At 35.0% G+C, this 17,792-nt stretch overlaps 1 protein-coding gene across 22 annotated transcripts in view; it reads left to right on the top strand.

The window, feature by feature from the left end:
- LOC127515855 (adhesion G protein-coupled receptor L3-like) overlaps positions 1–17,792 on the top strand; it is a 342,582-nt gene that overhangs the window by 271,049 nt on the left and 53,741 nt on the right. For 16 of the 22 annotated variants that reach the window (XM_051899976.1, XM_051899964.1, XM_051899974.1 and 13 more), the window contains 3 exons: positions 500–622; positions 5,439–5,644; positions 7,938–8,114. In XM_051899976.1, the coding sequence (XP_051755936.1) occupies positions 500–622; positions 5,439–5,644; positions 7,938–8,114 (506 nt within the window). The remainder of the gene's footprint in view (positions 1–499; positions 623–5,438; positions 5,645–7,937; positions 8,115–17,792) is intronic. The other 6 variants (XM_051899977.1, XM_051899970.1, XM_051899965.1 and 3 more) reach the window with 1 other exon arrangement.

Below are 17,792 nucleotides of genomic sequence, written 5' to 3'. Positions count from 1 at the left end.
CCTCACAGCCTCGCTTTCATTTAAAGATGTGTGAATTTGCTGTGAATAAGGTCTATTGGCTGGCAGCAAGACAATCATATAATTAAAAAATAACATCATATAAACATTTATATATAGATAGATGTATTTGTTTTAAATATTGTGAAACGCCCAAAATGAATAATGGAAAGTTGGCATATTTTAAAAGAATTTGGGTGTTCTCAGGTTCATTCGGGGAAAAAAAAAAAAAAAATAATAATTTATTTATTTAAAAATTACTACATTTAATTAATTTATTTGAAATTACTACAGTTCTTGTAAACTCCCAGTAGAGATCTTGAGCAAATGTCAAGATTTTCTGTTATTTAAATTTCAATATATTCATCACACAAAGTGAATGACTACAAAAGGCTTCGAAAATAGCACAAAAGTGGGATGGACCACATATATTAAAGTTGTTGTTTCTTTCCCCAGCCCTCATTCACTTTTATTACATTGTCATGTGTGTGTTTTTGTTCAGAGCTGGAGGTGGCGAGGATGAGCACAGATGGAAATCTGCCTGATCTGAAGTTTCCACAGACGGGAGGCCAAGGGAACGCCATCCACCTGTCAGCCAACACTCTCAAACAACATGGCAGAAACGGTACACTCACAACATTATGGAGTGGTCATATGTAATGCCAACAGGGTTACTATAATGAACTAAAACTAAAGCCATAATAAAAATTACTTTACATCAATATAAACTAAAATACAATATTAAAAAAATATATTTTAACTAATTGCCAAGGCAACATTTCTCACTTTTGTTTAGTTTAATAAAATACTAAAGTAACTAAAAATCAATTTTGTTTTGTGATTTCACCGGAACAAATAGAGTCTCTGGCCGATAGATTGAAGCGCTCGTCCATGTGAAGACTGCGCAGTGTGCACGAGCGCCAAGAGAACACTGTTGCGCCACTGATAACAGCAGCAACGAGCACTCAACATGATTTCAAAAACAACACATCCCAGCGTCAGATCGCCTCTTATTTAACACAAACGAACGAACTGCTAATCAACTAGAGATGTTTCTTTTGTATTAGTATACATCCGTGCCGTGAGACATGTCCCACCTGCAAATTATGCCTATGCTAAAAATACATTAACCTAAACCATAAAATAACTTAACTGAACATTAACTTAAATAAAATAAAATATAAAACCTTTTGTATTTCTTATTTTATTTCAACATTTCTCATTTCAATTAAAAGTACTAAAATAACTATGAAACAACTAAAACCATGAAGAAAAAAACTGAGCATTAACTGGAATAAAATAAAATAAATGAGAAAACCTTAAACTTATTTTATTTCAGCTAGTTGCCAATGCAACATTTCTCATTTTTGTTTAGTTTAAGTTGAAATACTAAAATAGCTAAAACTAAATAAACTATAACATTAAATTAAAATAAAATATGAAAAACCTTAAACTTTAAAATTTGCCAATTCAAGATTTCTCATTCACAAAAAGACATAACAAAACAAAAAAGACAAAGCAAAACTTTAACTAAAATTAAAATGAAAACAGAAAATATAAAAAAAAAAAAAAAAAAAAAAATTAAAAATATTAACAAAAACTATAATAGTATATAAATGATACTAAAATTGAACTGAACACTAATGCCACTTCCATTCTCTGAAACTCTGAATTTCCAATCCTTCTTACAAAATAGAATATAGGTCTAATAAGTTTAGGTCCTCAGTGCTTATTCCCTTTTTTCATCAGAGGTTTTCCTCCCATCATCAATTGCTTGTTACTGAACAGCCCATCAACAAGAATTGCGAAAAATTGTTGTCTGTTCTTGTGAGTCGGTGATCCCAGACTCTGCGGGGTGGCGGCGGGGGTGTTTTTTTTTTTTTTTCCTTCTCATGAAAAAAGCAAGTGAGAGACGCGAAAATAACGAGCAGAACTGTAGCTCTGTCAAAGGAGGCAGTAAAGCACTAATAACATTTCAATAAAGCTGAATCAAATCGACTGTGGTTAGATTTTTTTCCTCCCTTTTTTTCTCGCTCACTCGAAACCTTTGTGGCTTTCAGTAAAGGCTGCCGAAAGGAACAAAGCATTATGGGTGTTATGTATTCATTTCATGATCTACTGAATCCCATCTAATCAAAGCTCAAATTATTTCACTTCATTGCTCTTTTCCTCTAATATAACGGCTAAAACAGGATTTCGATCAGCTTGAGACAGTGTCTGCATGCTCTCTATGATATGGTAATGAAGAAGCTTTTTTAGTGAACTCATGCCACAGAACCCCAGTACGTCCAATCAGGATGTGTTCAACAGCAGATTTAACAAGTTTTGCTTTGTTACACTGTCGCTTTTAGCTTTTTTAAAGCTTTAGCAGGAGGCTGATCTCCTAACCGAGCTCCCCTCGAATCTCTCACGCAGTGAATGAAATTAACATTTCCTTTAAGGGCCGATATTTGCCCACTTAAATTGATTTCCAGGGGCGTTTTTTAGGGCAAAGATTTTCTAACCTTGCATGTTCAACATGCAACATCTTTTATGTCAAATTCTTAAATTCAATTAATGAATTCAGTTAGACAAAAAAGACACTGTAAGCTGTTACCAATCAAATGAAATCGGTATCAGTGAAATCTATCTATCTAATAAATTGATCAAAAGTGACAGTAAAGACATTTGCATTGTTACAAAATATTTCTGTTTCGGTTTCCACAAAAATATGAAGCAGCACAACTTCATAATAATAATAGATAATAATAAGAAATGTTTATTACAATGATTATTAGAAATCATATTACAATGATTTCTGAAGGATCATGTGACACTGAAGACCAGAATAATTATGTTAAAAAATTCAGCTTTGTATCACACAGGGTACCCAAGGGGTCATGGAATTTCTGGAATATCATGGAATTTTAAAAGGTCTATTCCAGACATTGAAAGTCAGGAGGGAATTCTATTTTTTTTTTTTTTTGTCCAAGTCATAGAATATCAGGGATTTTTGTTTGTCGCTTTAAATTTTAGTTTCCATTTATCAAAATGTAATTTTTCTATACCGCATTTTTTGTGTTGTTTCACGTGTTTTGCGTATTGTTATGGTTAGGCTATTTTTCAGCGGCATTTTATTCCCTTCCTTCTCGTCAACTTAAGTCAAATGCAGTCACCTGTACCTGTTAACTAAGGCAAACATGCCAGGAAAATTCAAAGATTGTCCTAACCAGCCGCGACATGACAAAGGATTCTATTTTTGAAATGGTTTCTATATTTCTTGGATTTTGCAGCTAAAAGTTTAGGTCATAGAGAGGGAACAAGGACATAAATGCACAAAGAAAAGTATTTATTACTTACAGTTTGAACGTTCTTGTTTCCTTTTATTTCTTTTCAAACTCTGAGGTATTTTATTCATTATTGCTCTCATAGTGTCTATTAAAGTCATGCAAAATGATATTCAAGCTCAAACCATTTTATATTAATTCATATTAAGCAAAGCTCAAACAAGTGTATTTCATGACAAAGATTGTATCAGTCACTGAGTATATATTTTGAATAATGTTTTATGGTTTAATTTTGTTTAGTTTAAATTTGTTTGGTTTTCGTGTTTAGCTGCGAACACAGCCCGCCCACACGCTGTTATGATTGGCTGTGATTTATGATTGATTTTGTCGTCTTGTAGCTTTGTCAAGTCTGGTTAGGACACAGAAAGCAAAAAAAAAAAGACACGGTAAGTCGCCTTTTCACTGCACGATTGTCGCATTTCGCCCCCTAGTGGCAGTCGCACAGAATTTTCAAATTGGTTGTGCATAGCCGTTACCTTCGTTTATTCACTATGGTAGAATGAATAAATATGCATAAATTAATAAATGCACATTGGATAAACTACCAACATTACTTCTGAAGGAAAAATATTATAGGACTTAATTATTTAATAATTATTCATTATTTATTTCAGACTTAAATAATCATAACCATTTACAGAAATAGCCTAGTGTCAAACAGTCTAAGACGGTCTGCAAAAACTAAATGTGTAGAAATCAAAAGACTGAATGATGAACTTGATGAGAAACAGAAAATCCTCTAAAGCGTTTAACCCCTGAAAGCATAAAAACTATAAATTAATTTCTGTAAAAATAGTACAGAGAAATATCAAAGTGGATTTAACAGGTAAAAGCATTTTATACTAAAAACGTCTGTGAACAAGTAAATAAAGCTTGCAAATGGATGGATTGAAAATACTGTCTGTGGCTGTCTCATGGAAATTCAGCTTTTTAGTCAGTGAAAGTAAGGGAAAAGTCAGAGAATTTGACATTTGGCTTAGAATGGGAATCCTGATCACAGGAATAAATTACATTTTAAAATATATTACAATAGAATACAGTTATTTTAAATTGTAATAATATTTAACATTTTTTACTGTATTTTTGATCAAGTAAATGCAGCCTTGGTGAACATAAGTGGCTTCTTTCAAAAATATAAAAAAAAATTGTACAGACCCTAAACTTTTGAACGGTACATAGACTGTTTACTGAAGCTCTGAGGTGAGATGAATGCATTTACACTGCAATTAAAATTACATAATGTGATGAGATTCTTGCTTTAAGAATAACATTTTCAATATAGAAATATTAAATGATTAAATGATGTTGAGGTGAGAAATGCATTTACACCGCAATTAAAATTACATAATGTTATGAGATTCTTGTTCTAAGAATAACATTTTCAATATAGAAATATGAAATTATACTTTTAAATATGAAATATGACTTAATGAGTGCTTCATTGAGTCGTTCATTCAATGATTCATTTAAAACAGCTGATTCATTTCAGAAACCAAGCTTTATTTATGAATGGGTATTTGAATCATTGACTCGGTTTGTGGTGCAAAAATGCAGTTCATTCAGTAATGGAGCTGTTTTTGTTTGTGAAACATTCAAAAACAGACAGTGTTGTGCCTAAAATGTTAAGATACTTAATTTTAATGTCTTGTTTATTGAAGTGTTTATTGAACAATTGTGCTGATGTTCTGGAATGCTATAAATATTAAATTAACCCCTTAGCGTTCCTGTAAAATTTGCCTAAAATGCCTAAAATAGGCATACCCAAAATAAATTGCATGCTGTTCTTGAACCATTTGGAGTATATGCATGGTTTTAGTCTCATTTGAAAGGTATGTGTACCGCGGGTGGTACAGTGGAACGCTAACAGGTAAAGTATATATATGTATATATATATATATATATGTATATATATATATATATATATATGAATATGTTTGAACTATTTATGCGAGTCGCTCAAATGTGAGGCTTTTTACAGCTTCTTTTGAGTAGCGAAATACTTCTGATAGCACCCAATTACTGAAACAACTCATGTGAAGTTTGTCATAATAATGAATAAATTCATAATAAAACTAACAGCCACTCTCTCTCTCTCTTTCTATCTGTCTGTTTTAGGTGAGATCCGGATGGCATTTGTCCTGTATAAGCATCTGGGTTCATACCTGTCCACAGAGAACGCCAGCATGAAGTTCAGCAGCGAGACGTTAAACACCAACTACTCTGTCATCGTCAACTCTCCCATTATAACGGCGGCCATCAACAAAGACAGTAACAAAGTTTACCTGTCCGACCCCGTCATATTCACAGTGCGACATATTCAGGTACGGGGGCTGTACGACATGCAGTTTGTGTTGTGTTCACTGTAAGATTTGTTGTTAGAATGGAAAAATCCTTTTTCGAAAGAAATTCCAAGAGTGCTGGACCGTATATGTGTGTGTGCATGTGATTGGTTGGGTAAAAGAGTTGATGAATAAATGGTTGCACTGGGTCCCTCAGTCACACCACCATCATTTATGCTTGAATTATTTTTCATCCAACCACTTTATTGAAACGCACCCAAAAAATTACATGCACAGAAACTCTGCCTCCAGCTGTGATTAGACAGGTTGAAAGGCCAGGGAACTTGATTTCCTGTTTGTGTGTGTGGGAGGATGTTCATGGTAGAGCGATATCCGCAGATTTCCACAAAATCTAAATGGCTAGAGCTCTGCATGTTCCAACGCCCTGTGTCTCTGTTTATGATAGATTTTGGCTAGTTTGATCATGCTTTCAGCCACCAATAACAGTGTTTTACTCTTTGCTCCTTTTAACACATTTTACAGAGTTTAAATATATTCTTGACAGATTTTCCCCCAAAATGCAGAATTTTACATTTATATTATATGGAATTAGATGAACACCTTTATTTGTAATTTCATAATTACCTCTGTGTCTTTTGAAATATGGTTAAAGTGTACTGCCCAAATTACTGACAAGCACTAAAATATACTTTAATGTCATTTCTATTGAAACTTGTGTCATGCATTTAAATATATTTGTAATAACACATTTGTGTGATGCTATTTAGTATATTCAAAATATATTAATTTAAAATGTATTGAATTTTGTATTGAAAACACACTACAGTCAAAATTACAATCAAGTACATTACATGTGCTTTAGTCGTTTAGTCAACACATCAAAATAAGCGTACTTTTTTACAATGATTTAAAATGTACTTTAGAGATGAAAAGTGCATTTTTAAGTGTACTTAAGTGTGTTAAGAAACAGTCATGAAAGTGTATTATCTTTAAGTACACTTAAGTGTCCTTTTATTTAATTAATATTATATTACCTGCAAGTGCAATTTTTATTTTTTTAAAATATACATTTAAGATTTACACTACCATTACAATTAATAATACAATAAAGCACACGTTGATTCGTTATTCCAAAAGAAAAAGAAAAAGAAAAGAAAAAAAAAAACAATTTATCAAAATATCGTCATGTGCCACCTCCCAAACTAATTACTTTTTAACTTTCTTTCATGACCAAAACCTTGTTCACATAACTAATGTTAACCATTAAGGTTCCTGGTGTGTGTGTGTGTGTGTGTGCGCGTATTCTTGTATATATGGTTTATGAGGACACAAATGTGTATAATAACATGGGTATTACAACGTAATACACACTTCCTGTGTCCTCGTAAACCAAATGGCTTAAAAAAACATACTAAACTGTGTTTTTTTTTAAATTCAAAAAATGCAGACAGTTTTCTGTGATCGGTAGGTTTAGGGGTAGGGATAGTGTAGGGGGATAAAATGTACAGTTTGCACAGTATAAAAACCATTACATCTATGGAGAGTCCCCATAAACCATATATACGTGTGTGTGTGTGTGTGTGTGTGTGTGTGTGTGTGTGTGTGTGTGTGTGTGAATGGCTTTGTGATATTAAAGTCTTCCTTCCACTGGGCACCTGGTGGCCCACATCTAGATTAGTATAAATTCAGCGTGGGTGAAGATCAGCAAGCTCATAATTATCCTCAATGAAGAAACATCCCATTTACCCAGAGCCGCTGGTCTGAAAGACGTGTGGAACTGCAATAAAAAATCGCTCAAAGGAAGCAAATGAAGTCTTTGAGATATCTACTGAGATATGAGGATGTTTTCCTCTCATGGTTTACTGTGTGTGATGATAAACATATAAGATAAAACGTGCAGTCATTTCCGGTTTAAACAGGGTCCAATGTCAATGCCTGTCATGCACCAAATGCAACTAGAATCTCCAAATAAATAACATGCAGTTACCTGATAATTTTGTCATGGACTGCATAAAACACAATAATCACTTGACATGCAAATTGACTCAATCAAATTAAAAACATTAAACCTCTGTCCTCTAAAACATATCTCAGCTCACAGGTGTGTTTTTGTGGCTCATCCAATCATCCAATTACATCTTCATCCATCCTGCAGTTTCATGATCATTTAAAACAATAGTTCTGGTGGTTAAATTCTTTGGGCGTTGACAGGTGTTGCAAAGAGGTTCATTTTGAGTGAAACTCTTGTTATTGCCCATGTTGTGTGTTCTGCTCATTCCCTCTCTCATGCAGTTTATTGTTCTTCCTCCTTCAGCAGTCAGAGGAGAATTTCAACCCCAACTGTTCATTCTGGAGCTACTCGAAGCGCAGTATGACGGGCTTCTGGTCCACGCAGGACTGCCGGCTGCTGGGAACCAACCGAACACACACCACCTGCTCCTGTACACACCTGACCAACTTTGCTGTGCTTATGGCTCATGTGGACGTGAAGGTAGTGGCACTTTAAACACATCTGTCTGAGATATACAAACATCAGACTTGTTCTAAACTAAGATGTTTCCAGCAACAATTTATCTGTCCGCGCATGAAAACATTGTATGATGTAGCACAGGCCATCAGATTGTTTTCAATGCAACAATTTACACATTGCAACAGTGCGGTTTTACAAATGAATAACATTATTACGAACACCCCCAAATATGTAAATATATATTGTTCAAGTGTTTCTTCTTACAAAACTGCCATTTTCACATGGAGGAAACTAGCAATCCAATCTAAGAAAATGTAAACTATGTGATCTAAATCATCCTGAGATGTTTAGAAGTACTGAGTGGATTTTGCTCTCAAGAAAGATGTGAAGTGTGTTTGTTTGAGGGAATGATGCAGGACAGCCGGTCAGAGTGTAAATTGTTTGTAAAACCAATTTTAATGCAGCGGTTTACACATTGCAACAATTACGCATGGTTTTACAAATGAATAACAGTATTACGAACAGTATTATTAACCTGTTAAAGGGTTAGTTGACCCAAAAATTTAAATTCTGTCATCATTTACTCACTCTCATCTTGTTCCAAACCCATAAGACTTTCATTCATCTTCGGAACACATATAGATATTTTTAATAAAATCTGAGAGATTTCTGTCCCTCCATTGACAGCTATGCAACTACCACTTTGACGCTTCAATGAGATCTCATAAAGAGATCGTAAAAGTAATCTGCATGAATTGAGCGGTTTAGTCCAAATTCTCTGAAGAGACACAATCGCTTTATATGATGAACAGATTGAATTTAGGCTTTTCAAGTATTGCTTTTGTGTGCTCATTCTCACACTGAAAGCTCTCCTTGGCAGCCTGGTGACTGTGCATCAACTGAGTGGCCCACTCTACGAAGTCACAGGCCCCGAACCTTTTAGGTCGTGGGTTCGACTCCTGTGTGGCACATGCCCAGACTGCAAGAGGTACAGCACTGTGGCCAGAAGTGGTGCAAAAGTTGCTTCTGTTCCAGACAGTGTCGTTCTAAGAATAATATAATCTAAACTTATTGAATATAACATGCATTTTATACACCAAATCTTCATTTTGAGTTCATCCTCACTTGAACTACTGAACGTCGGCAGCTAAGTGAAAGTATATTGTCTGAGTGGCGCACAGCGATAAGCAACAAGCATGTGATCTAAAGATTGTGGGTTTGATTCCTGTCTGGTACAACTTTATAAAAGTGTGTGTAAGGTTGTGTCACTTCGATTCCTTTATTATCTGGGTAATCATTGTACTAATCTTTCTTCATCTTGGATTAGGAATTTGTTTTTTGTTCACTTTGTGTTCATTCTCATCTGAACCTCTGTTCATTTTGAGCTCATTCTCAACTGTACTTCTGATCCTATCTGTTTTTCATGTATGTTCTATTTCTGCTGGTTTTGCCCTTCTGGCTCTGTACTGCTGTTGCTGCCCCTTTGTGGGCTTTGCCCCGTATCGCTGCTTGCAGCTATATTTAAAAATAGCTTCATTTGTGTTCCGAAGATGATCGAACGTCTTATGGGTTTGGAACCCCATTTTTTGAACATAGATCTGAACTTAAAAACTCAGCAGATTATTGCAGAAGTAAAAATGTAAAAGAGTTATAGAAGTTTAAGTTTACTGTAAAGCAAATGTTCTGAACTAAACATTTTCTATTTTATACAATATGACACAAAAGACATTTGAATAGCCAGTGTCCAGACTGCGACGCATCTGGAGACCACCTCCAAATGTGGTTTGAATCAGATTTGAAAAAATTAGATTTCATGTGACTGCTGGATAAAAATGTGGATATGCAGAAAATCTGATTTTTGCTGGAAGTCTGAACATAGCCAAAATCATCCTAGGATGTTCAGAGGTGCTGAATGGATTTTGCTCTGAAAATTCAGAAGAAAGACGTGAGGTGTGTTTGTTTGAAGCAGGTGGATGTGGAGCAGATCTCTGTGGAGACTGTTTATTGTTTGTTGATGACTCCAGGCTGTGAGGTGCATTGTGGGAGATCAGCAGGTGGGCGGTCTTTATCTCTCCATATGATCCATGATCAACGACGATTCCCTGCTGAGTGACTTAATACACACTGAACAAACACACACATACACTGCTGTTTTTTTAAGAATACATTGTTATTGTTGCTTTTTGTTCGTTTTGAGCATGTTTTAAAGGCCAACATGATACGTCTGACATACAGCTTGACGCCTTCTGAGTTTTCGTAAGTTGCTGCCATGCATTATTTTTGAAATGATCACCTATTAGTGCCATTTGTCTGTTTTTGTTTTGTTGTTTCTCTATTGAAGTCTGTTGTTCCCGGTGATGTCGAGAACACAATTTGGCGGCAGGGTTTTTTCCTTCATCTGGCAGGCATGGGGTCGCATGGGACGGAGTCTCAGCTAGGTGCATTTAGTCTAAAAGCTTAATTTACATTTTCCATTCAGAGCCAAAATTCGGCTTTACCTGGAGAGAAACCGAAAAGCAAGTGAACAATTGACAGGAGTGAAAAACAGTGAAAAAATGAGGGGGAAAAAGACATTTTGACAGATGAAACAATGGCCCCACTCAGTGGCCCTGTGGAGCACCGTCGACAGCCACGACTCTCGAGAGAATGAGAGAGAGGAGTAGATCGCTGACAGACGTTTTGATTAGCAAGTGAGAGAAGGGAAAACTGCAGGTCTCTTTCAGGTCCTGCTGTTTAAAATAAAATCTCCCCACTCCGATTTCATTTACACTGTGTGAGTCATGTCTGGAAGTAGTGGTCAACGAATAGCGCAGATGGAGACAAACCCATTTAGGATAGTGACACGCCCACAATAGAAATGGACACACCCCTCCATGCATAAACACACCCACACTTGGGTATGAGCAGTCATATTGGACATGATAAATAAAATTATTAGGTGTGTTCGACTTCAACCGATCGGCAACTGACACCTTCAGTTCCGCTAATGCTCACAAATCTGTGTATTTATAACAGTAAAAACTATTTTCTTGTAACCATAATGTTGTATTGTGTCACGTTTATCAAAATAAAACTGAACTATGTTGAACTTTATTCTTGTATAGGTGCCACTGTATTAAGCAGTACATGGAAAATATTTCTGTTGCTTCACGAAAACATCTGTGTATTTGACAAATATTGCATCTAATAATAGATAAATTATGCTAACACCGGACGAGCGTCACTATAGGAAGCAGAAAGCGTCCGACTTGAAGGCTTCGTTTTCAATTACGCCCCTTGACAGCAAGCAACAACTCTCGCTGATCGGTCTGCACGGCACAGCATGAAGTTGAACACACCAAATAACATCATTTTTGATCATGGAAATAAAGCTGAAATAAAATAAAAATGTTAGATGAAAAACTTAAACCTGAAAAATTTAAAAAAATTAAAAAGTAAAATAAGCCACACCTACAGGGGTTATTACACTTATTACAGTCTTGAACACACCCAAATTTTGCTTAGCCACACATATTTAGTTTGTGGGCATGTCTTCTTTTAGTTCAGAGCTTGTTCTGTGTAGTGGATAGATTTATGGATTTATTTATAAATACATAATTAACAAGGGTAAATAACCCTCCAGTGCTTTTGTGTTGACAGATTAATCTTATGTTAAAATGTTCTACATTTTGTCACACTGCCTGAACTGCCAAATTGGATTATACAGGAAAAAACTTCAAATTAAACTAAAAATTAAAAATGTTGCCTCAGCAACTAACTGAAATGATTTTAAGTTAAAATACTAAAATTACTAAAGCTGAAATTAAATAGAAATAATTAAAATAAACAAAAACTAAAAAAATGACAAAAGCACATAATACAATTATAAAAACCTAACTTAACCTTTTAAGCGGAACAGTCCCACATACGGGATTTATACGGAAGACGGTCTGGTGGAAGCTAGATATTTTACTTCATAACTTGTTAAATATGGATATATATATATATATATATATATATAATATATTTTATAATATATATATATATATATTTTTTTTTTTTTTACACAAATGCATCGCTTCACTTCAGAAGGCCTTTATTAACCCCCCGGAGCTGTGTGGAATACTTTTATGATGGATGGATGTGGATGGAAGCACTTTCTTCAGCTCATACTCATTGACTGCCATTATAAAGCTCGGATGCGTCAGGATATTTATTAATATTTCTCCGATTGTGTTCATCAGAAAGAAGAAAGTCATATACACCTACACTGTAAAAAAGAATTGTTGGTTTAACTTTAAAAAGGAAGTTACCTGGTTGCCTTAAAATTTTGAGTTCATTGAAATAAAAAATTTGAGTTAATACAATGAAGGCGATTGGTTTAATTAACAGAAACTCAAAATATTATGTTATCTGAACCACATTAATTATTTAAGTTGATTTGACAAAAGAAAAAGTGTTGTCATAACAAATCTTTTTTTTTTTTTTTTTTTTTACAGTGTAGGATGGCTTGAGGGTCAGTAAAGCTTGGGGTAATTTTCATTTGAAAGTGAACTAGTCCTTTAAACTAAAATTAAAATGAACTAATCTTGTAAAAATGTTCTACATTCTGTCACACTGCCAAACTGCATTGTTCATTTTAACATTAAATTAAAATGTTGCCTGAGAAACTAACTGAAATAAAATAAATTTAGGTTGACGTACAAAACATTTCTAATACTAAATCTGAAATGAAAATAAATTAAAGCTTAATAGAAATATTTCAAATAAACTAAACCTATTAAAAACATACAAAAAATATTTTGTAAAAATGTTTTACATTTTGTCACACTGCCTGAACTGCCAAACTGCATTGCACAGGATTGTTGCCCAGGTCAAGCACCAAAATTTGCAAAAAGATATTGTACAGCAGAACATTTTCTTATTCAAGTCTTATTCAGCACTGTATAGCCTTATAGATGGCTCCGTTTCACCCTCAGATTTTGTGGGTAAATCCTCACAGGTGAGTGTTTTGTTGTTGCCATGGCTGCAGCAGTGCCAGTAATAGCGAGAGGTGTATTAATGGACACATTGAGACCACTGGAGTGGTGGAGAGATGCAGTGATGCTGAGTCTGGGGACAGTGTCAGGCAATTGTCATCCATCAATCTTCAATCTTAAAGGAGGGCCGCTGGTCGTCATGGATATCTCGTGCTCTCATCACAGAGGTTATGACTCATTAGATTGAGAAAACGAGGACTGTTCGAATTTTGACACTGACTGCTGCATAGCTGAAATATGTGCGTGAATGTGTTCTTAATGAGGCTTTGCACAGATGTGTGCTCGTGTTTACATTTCTGAAGGCCTTTTATGAAAGACCGTGCGTCACTGAAATGCATTCAACTCATTCATTCTGCTCCAAAACTAAAGCAAAGTTAACATTCCTCCAGAAGTACAGCTGTCAACAGATGAAATTCTTGCTCCTACTACTTTTTTTTTTTTTTTTTTTTTTTTTACATGATTAGACTGGAGCTTCCGAGATTCAGAAGTATGTAAAAGCATTGTAGAAGTAGTGCAAGTTCAGTTCAAGTCCATTCAAAAGTTTGGAGGCGGTAAGATACAGTATGTGAAAGTCCCCCTGTAGTCAATAATTTATCAATAATGCACAATGGTAACGCTTTTTACAACATCGGACACATAACGGTAATTAATATGATTAGCCTTTTACTTGACTACGTTATTAAACAGCTAATAATGTGTTGTTAATGTTACACAAACCATGTTCCCATTTGTGACGTCACAAACACTAGCGATTCCAAAGCATTTTTTTTTTTTTTTTTTATGAATTTGCACATGGTTTGTCCTTAAGTATATTAAAAACACCACAAAAACATACGAACAGCATTAAAAAACTTGATTTTCACCACAGGGGGACTTCGATGTTTTTGAAAGACATCTCTTATGCTCACCAAGGCTGCATTTATTTGATCAAAAGTACAGTAAAATCAGAAATATTGTGAAATATTATTGCATTCTAAAATAAATGTTACTTATTTAAATATCTTTTAAAATGTCATTTATTCATGTGATGCAAAGCTGAATTTTCAGCATCATTACGCTGGTCTTCAGAGTCACATGATCCTTCATGAAAACACTTGTGCTGCTACATATTTTTGTGGAAACCAATCTACTTTTTTTTTTTTTTTTTTTTTTTTCAGGAGTCTTTGATGAATAGAAAGTTCAAAAGAACATAATTTATTTGAAATAGAAATCTTATGTAACATTAAATATCTTTACTTGATCAGTTTAATGCATCCTTGCTGAATAAATACATTAATTTCTTTAAAAAGATCTTACTGACCCCAAACTAGCATATTTTAATGTTAATGCACTTTGAACACTGGCTAAAACATTATATCAAGTTAAATCTGTTATTATTAGTAGTATTAGTAATCCCATCATTGCATGACACAGTGGTTGACTGCGGTTGTTTTTAACATTTTTCTAGATGACTGAAATAATCTAGTTTGAATCAAATTTGATCATTTCGGTAATCTAGAAAAAACATTAAAAACGTCTCAAATTTCTCTAAAGTGTTTTATTTTTCATTATTATTATTTTTGTGTGTAAAACTTTTTTAATTGTTACTTGAGTGCACCATTTTAACATGTTTAAACTGAAATATCAATACATGGGAACATGTGATGATGTAATATAACCAGTGAATTGCTGGTTGTTGTTGTTGTTGTTGTTGTTGTTGATGATGTTTTAACTGGTTCTTTGAGACAATTTCCACCGATTTGTGAGAACTTCTCAACAAGAGCTCTGCTGTTAAACTGGTGTGTTTTCTGTGAGTGACGTGAACTGATATTGAGGGAAGAAGAATTCAGACGGGTTCTAAATCTATCAGATCATGAATCTGGAAGTACACACACACACACACACACACACACACACACACACACACACACACACACACACACACACACACACACTCTCTGATCTCTTTTTCTTTTTGTGTCGGTGTGTTTGATGGAGAGCAGGGCGCTATTAATCACACACCTGCTCCATCACCTCCGTGTGTGTGTGTGTGTTTCGTGATTGTTCATCTGTGTCTCTGTGCTAGAGATGGGTGATATATAGCAAATACTTACTATATTTTCCAATAAAAAATAAAAATTACTAAAGTAGTAAGAAAAATCTTTATATAAACGACAATCTGCAGCAGTGTTATTTTAGTCTTATTAAAGTGCCCCTATTATGCCTTTTTTAAGGTTCCTAATATTGTTTTGGGAGTCTCCTATGCAAGGTCAAAAAACACTTTCGTTTTCTCATAATATACATTTAATTTCACCTGAGTTTTCAATGTTTTGTAAACGATTCGTTAGAAGCAGATCAAAGAATCAGTCTCTCTAAACCACTCCTTTCTGTGAGCCTACACTGCTTTGATTGGTCAGATAGCCCAATCCTTTGTGATTGGTCTACTGCACGCACCGCGTGCCCATTGCCATAACTGAATGACAGCTATCAATTCGCAAGACAGCTAGTATACAATGTATGGACAAAGGATAGCATCAATTTTACCGTATCAATTCGAGCCCGAGTCCGACGATGAAACGTCTGAAGTAATCAATCAACCAGAAACTGATTCGCAATCACGACTGGAGTACGACGTTTCTATATGGTAAGTGTCACCTTAGTTTGTGTTATTTATAAGACATGATAGCAGTGTCACTGTTATACTTTATGTAGGTTTACCTGTGGGAACTATATCAGAATGCCAAGCGAAGCTGAAAACCTCTAACATAAGATAAACATTTAGGCCAGACTTTTTCGTCATAACTATTAACAAAGAAAAATGTCTATATCATTGTTTGACATTACAATAGGTGTTTACTGTTTAGAGAGAATACTTCAACTAGTTAGTGTGGACTAGCATCTTAACATCCTATTACAATACAGATAGATCTCCACTCTACTGTAATAATAAAAACGCAGAGGAAAAAAACAGTTTGTTTTGTATGTTGTAAACTCCCACATTAGCCGAGCACAAACGTGAATAGCTGATAATGCATTAGAATTTGTAAACAAAAGTCGTGCTCCATCCTTGATCATTACTCCAAGTAATAAGACATTTTTAGACAATATTGGACCCACATCTGAATAGCAGAACTATAGAAACGTGAATTACCTGGTTAGCAGGAGACAGACTAGGGTATACGTTACACAACATAACATACAAAACTACGAATTTTGAATGATCGCTAGAAAATATAAACATCAATTATTAATCATACTTACAGATTGAGATTCAGAGGAGCAGATTGGTCCAAATAAACTGGGCATTGATCCATATTTTAAGACCAAGCGTTTTGTGAATCCTGCATTAAACTCCCCGAGGTTTGAGAAGCAGTCGTCAGTAAAATGACGGGAACACAACAAAGGGTTATACTGCTGTGGTATATGTGAAAAAAAAAAAAAGAATTTTCCCTGCCGTCTGCGCGCGCAATAAGTGGGCGGGCAACATGCTAATGTTTCGTTTTGACGTCAAAACGAAACGGCTTGGGATTCGTTTTTACAAACGACTCGTTTAATTGACTCAGAGTCGACACTTACTTTTGAGAGACAATGACTTTATGTATGGTGCACTTTCAGATTTAAAACTTTGCAGGATGTTTTCATTCACTTAGAGCTATGTTACACACTACATGAAAGGTAATTTTCAAAAATCCACAATAGGGACACTTTAATATACTTTTTTACACCACAAAAAAAATAGCGAACTACATTTGTCTTCCACATTCATAATGTGTTTCATTATATATCAAGAATCTTATCTTGTCATGAAGTCCTACTCTCTACATGTACACGTGTGTGAGTGTGTATGTGTGTGTTTATAGACACATAGATTTACTTTAGCTCAGCGTTGACTCTATAAAGTCTGAGGCCTCACTGTGGATTCTGCTGAGCAGGCTTGAGCTGTTGATTTACTTACAGCACTGACACACACACTCACACACACTCACTGTGTGTTGAATGTAGAGGAGATATAGCGCTCAAGGGTGAGTGGGCCTCAGGAAGAGTGATGTGTTATGTGCTCAACGGCCCTCTGGGGCAAACACACACACACACATATAAGCTGTGTACTGTTACCTATGCAGCGCTCATAAATATTCATGTGCTGTGTTCTTCAGAAGTGCTGACATCCGGTCTTCCAGACTCAAAGTCTTCTGGGATGTGTCCCATATCAGCTGTGCTCTTTTCCCCTGGCTGTGCGGCCTCCGTAGGGACCCTACCGAGGTAGTACAGTGGGGAATCAATGATGGCTGTCTGCAGGATCTGAGAGCTTTAACTGCGGCACGCTAATAAATCAAACTGACTGTCACACACGGTTACTGCCTTAAAAAAAACGATAAAAATACACAATAGATGCAGTTTGTGCAGTGTTGGAAGCTACTTTGCTACTGTGCAGAGATCCTTTTTTTTTTTTTTTTTTTTTTTCACCACAAGATATTAACAAAAAAAATTGCTAATACACATAGAAAACTATCTTAGAATTGCCTTAATGTAATATTTAGTACCTCCAAATGTTGTTGTGGAGGAATTCCAGTGAGGAAAAGAAAACCATGTCTATTCTCAAACACGAAACAAACACAACAGAACGATATATTCAAATGAGCACGTTTAAACTAAAGGATTTATACTTTCATTAATTTGATACGCTAGGCTACTCCACATAAGG

Source organism: Ctenopharyngodon idella, chromosome 7 (genome assembly GCF_019924925.1).
Source record: "Ctenopharyngodon idella isolate HZGC_01 chromosome 7, HZGC01, whole genome shotgun sequence".
Lineage (NCBI taxonomy): Eukaryota > Metazoa > Chordata > Actinopteri > Cypriniformes > Xenocyprididae > Ctenopharyngodon > Ctenopharyngodon idella.
Note: the sequence above shows the minus strand (reverse complement) of the source record. Positions and strands in the feature narration are given on the sequence as shown.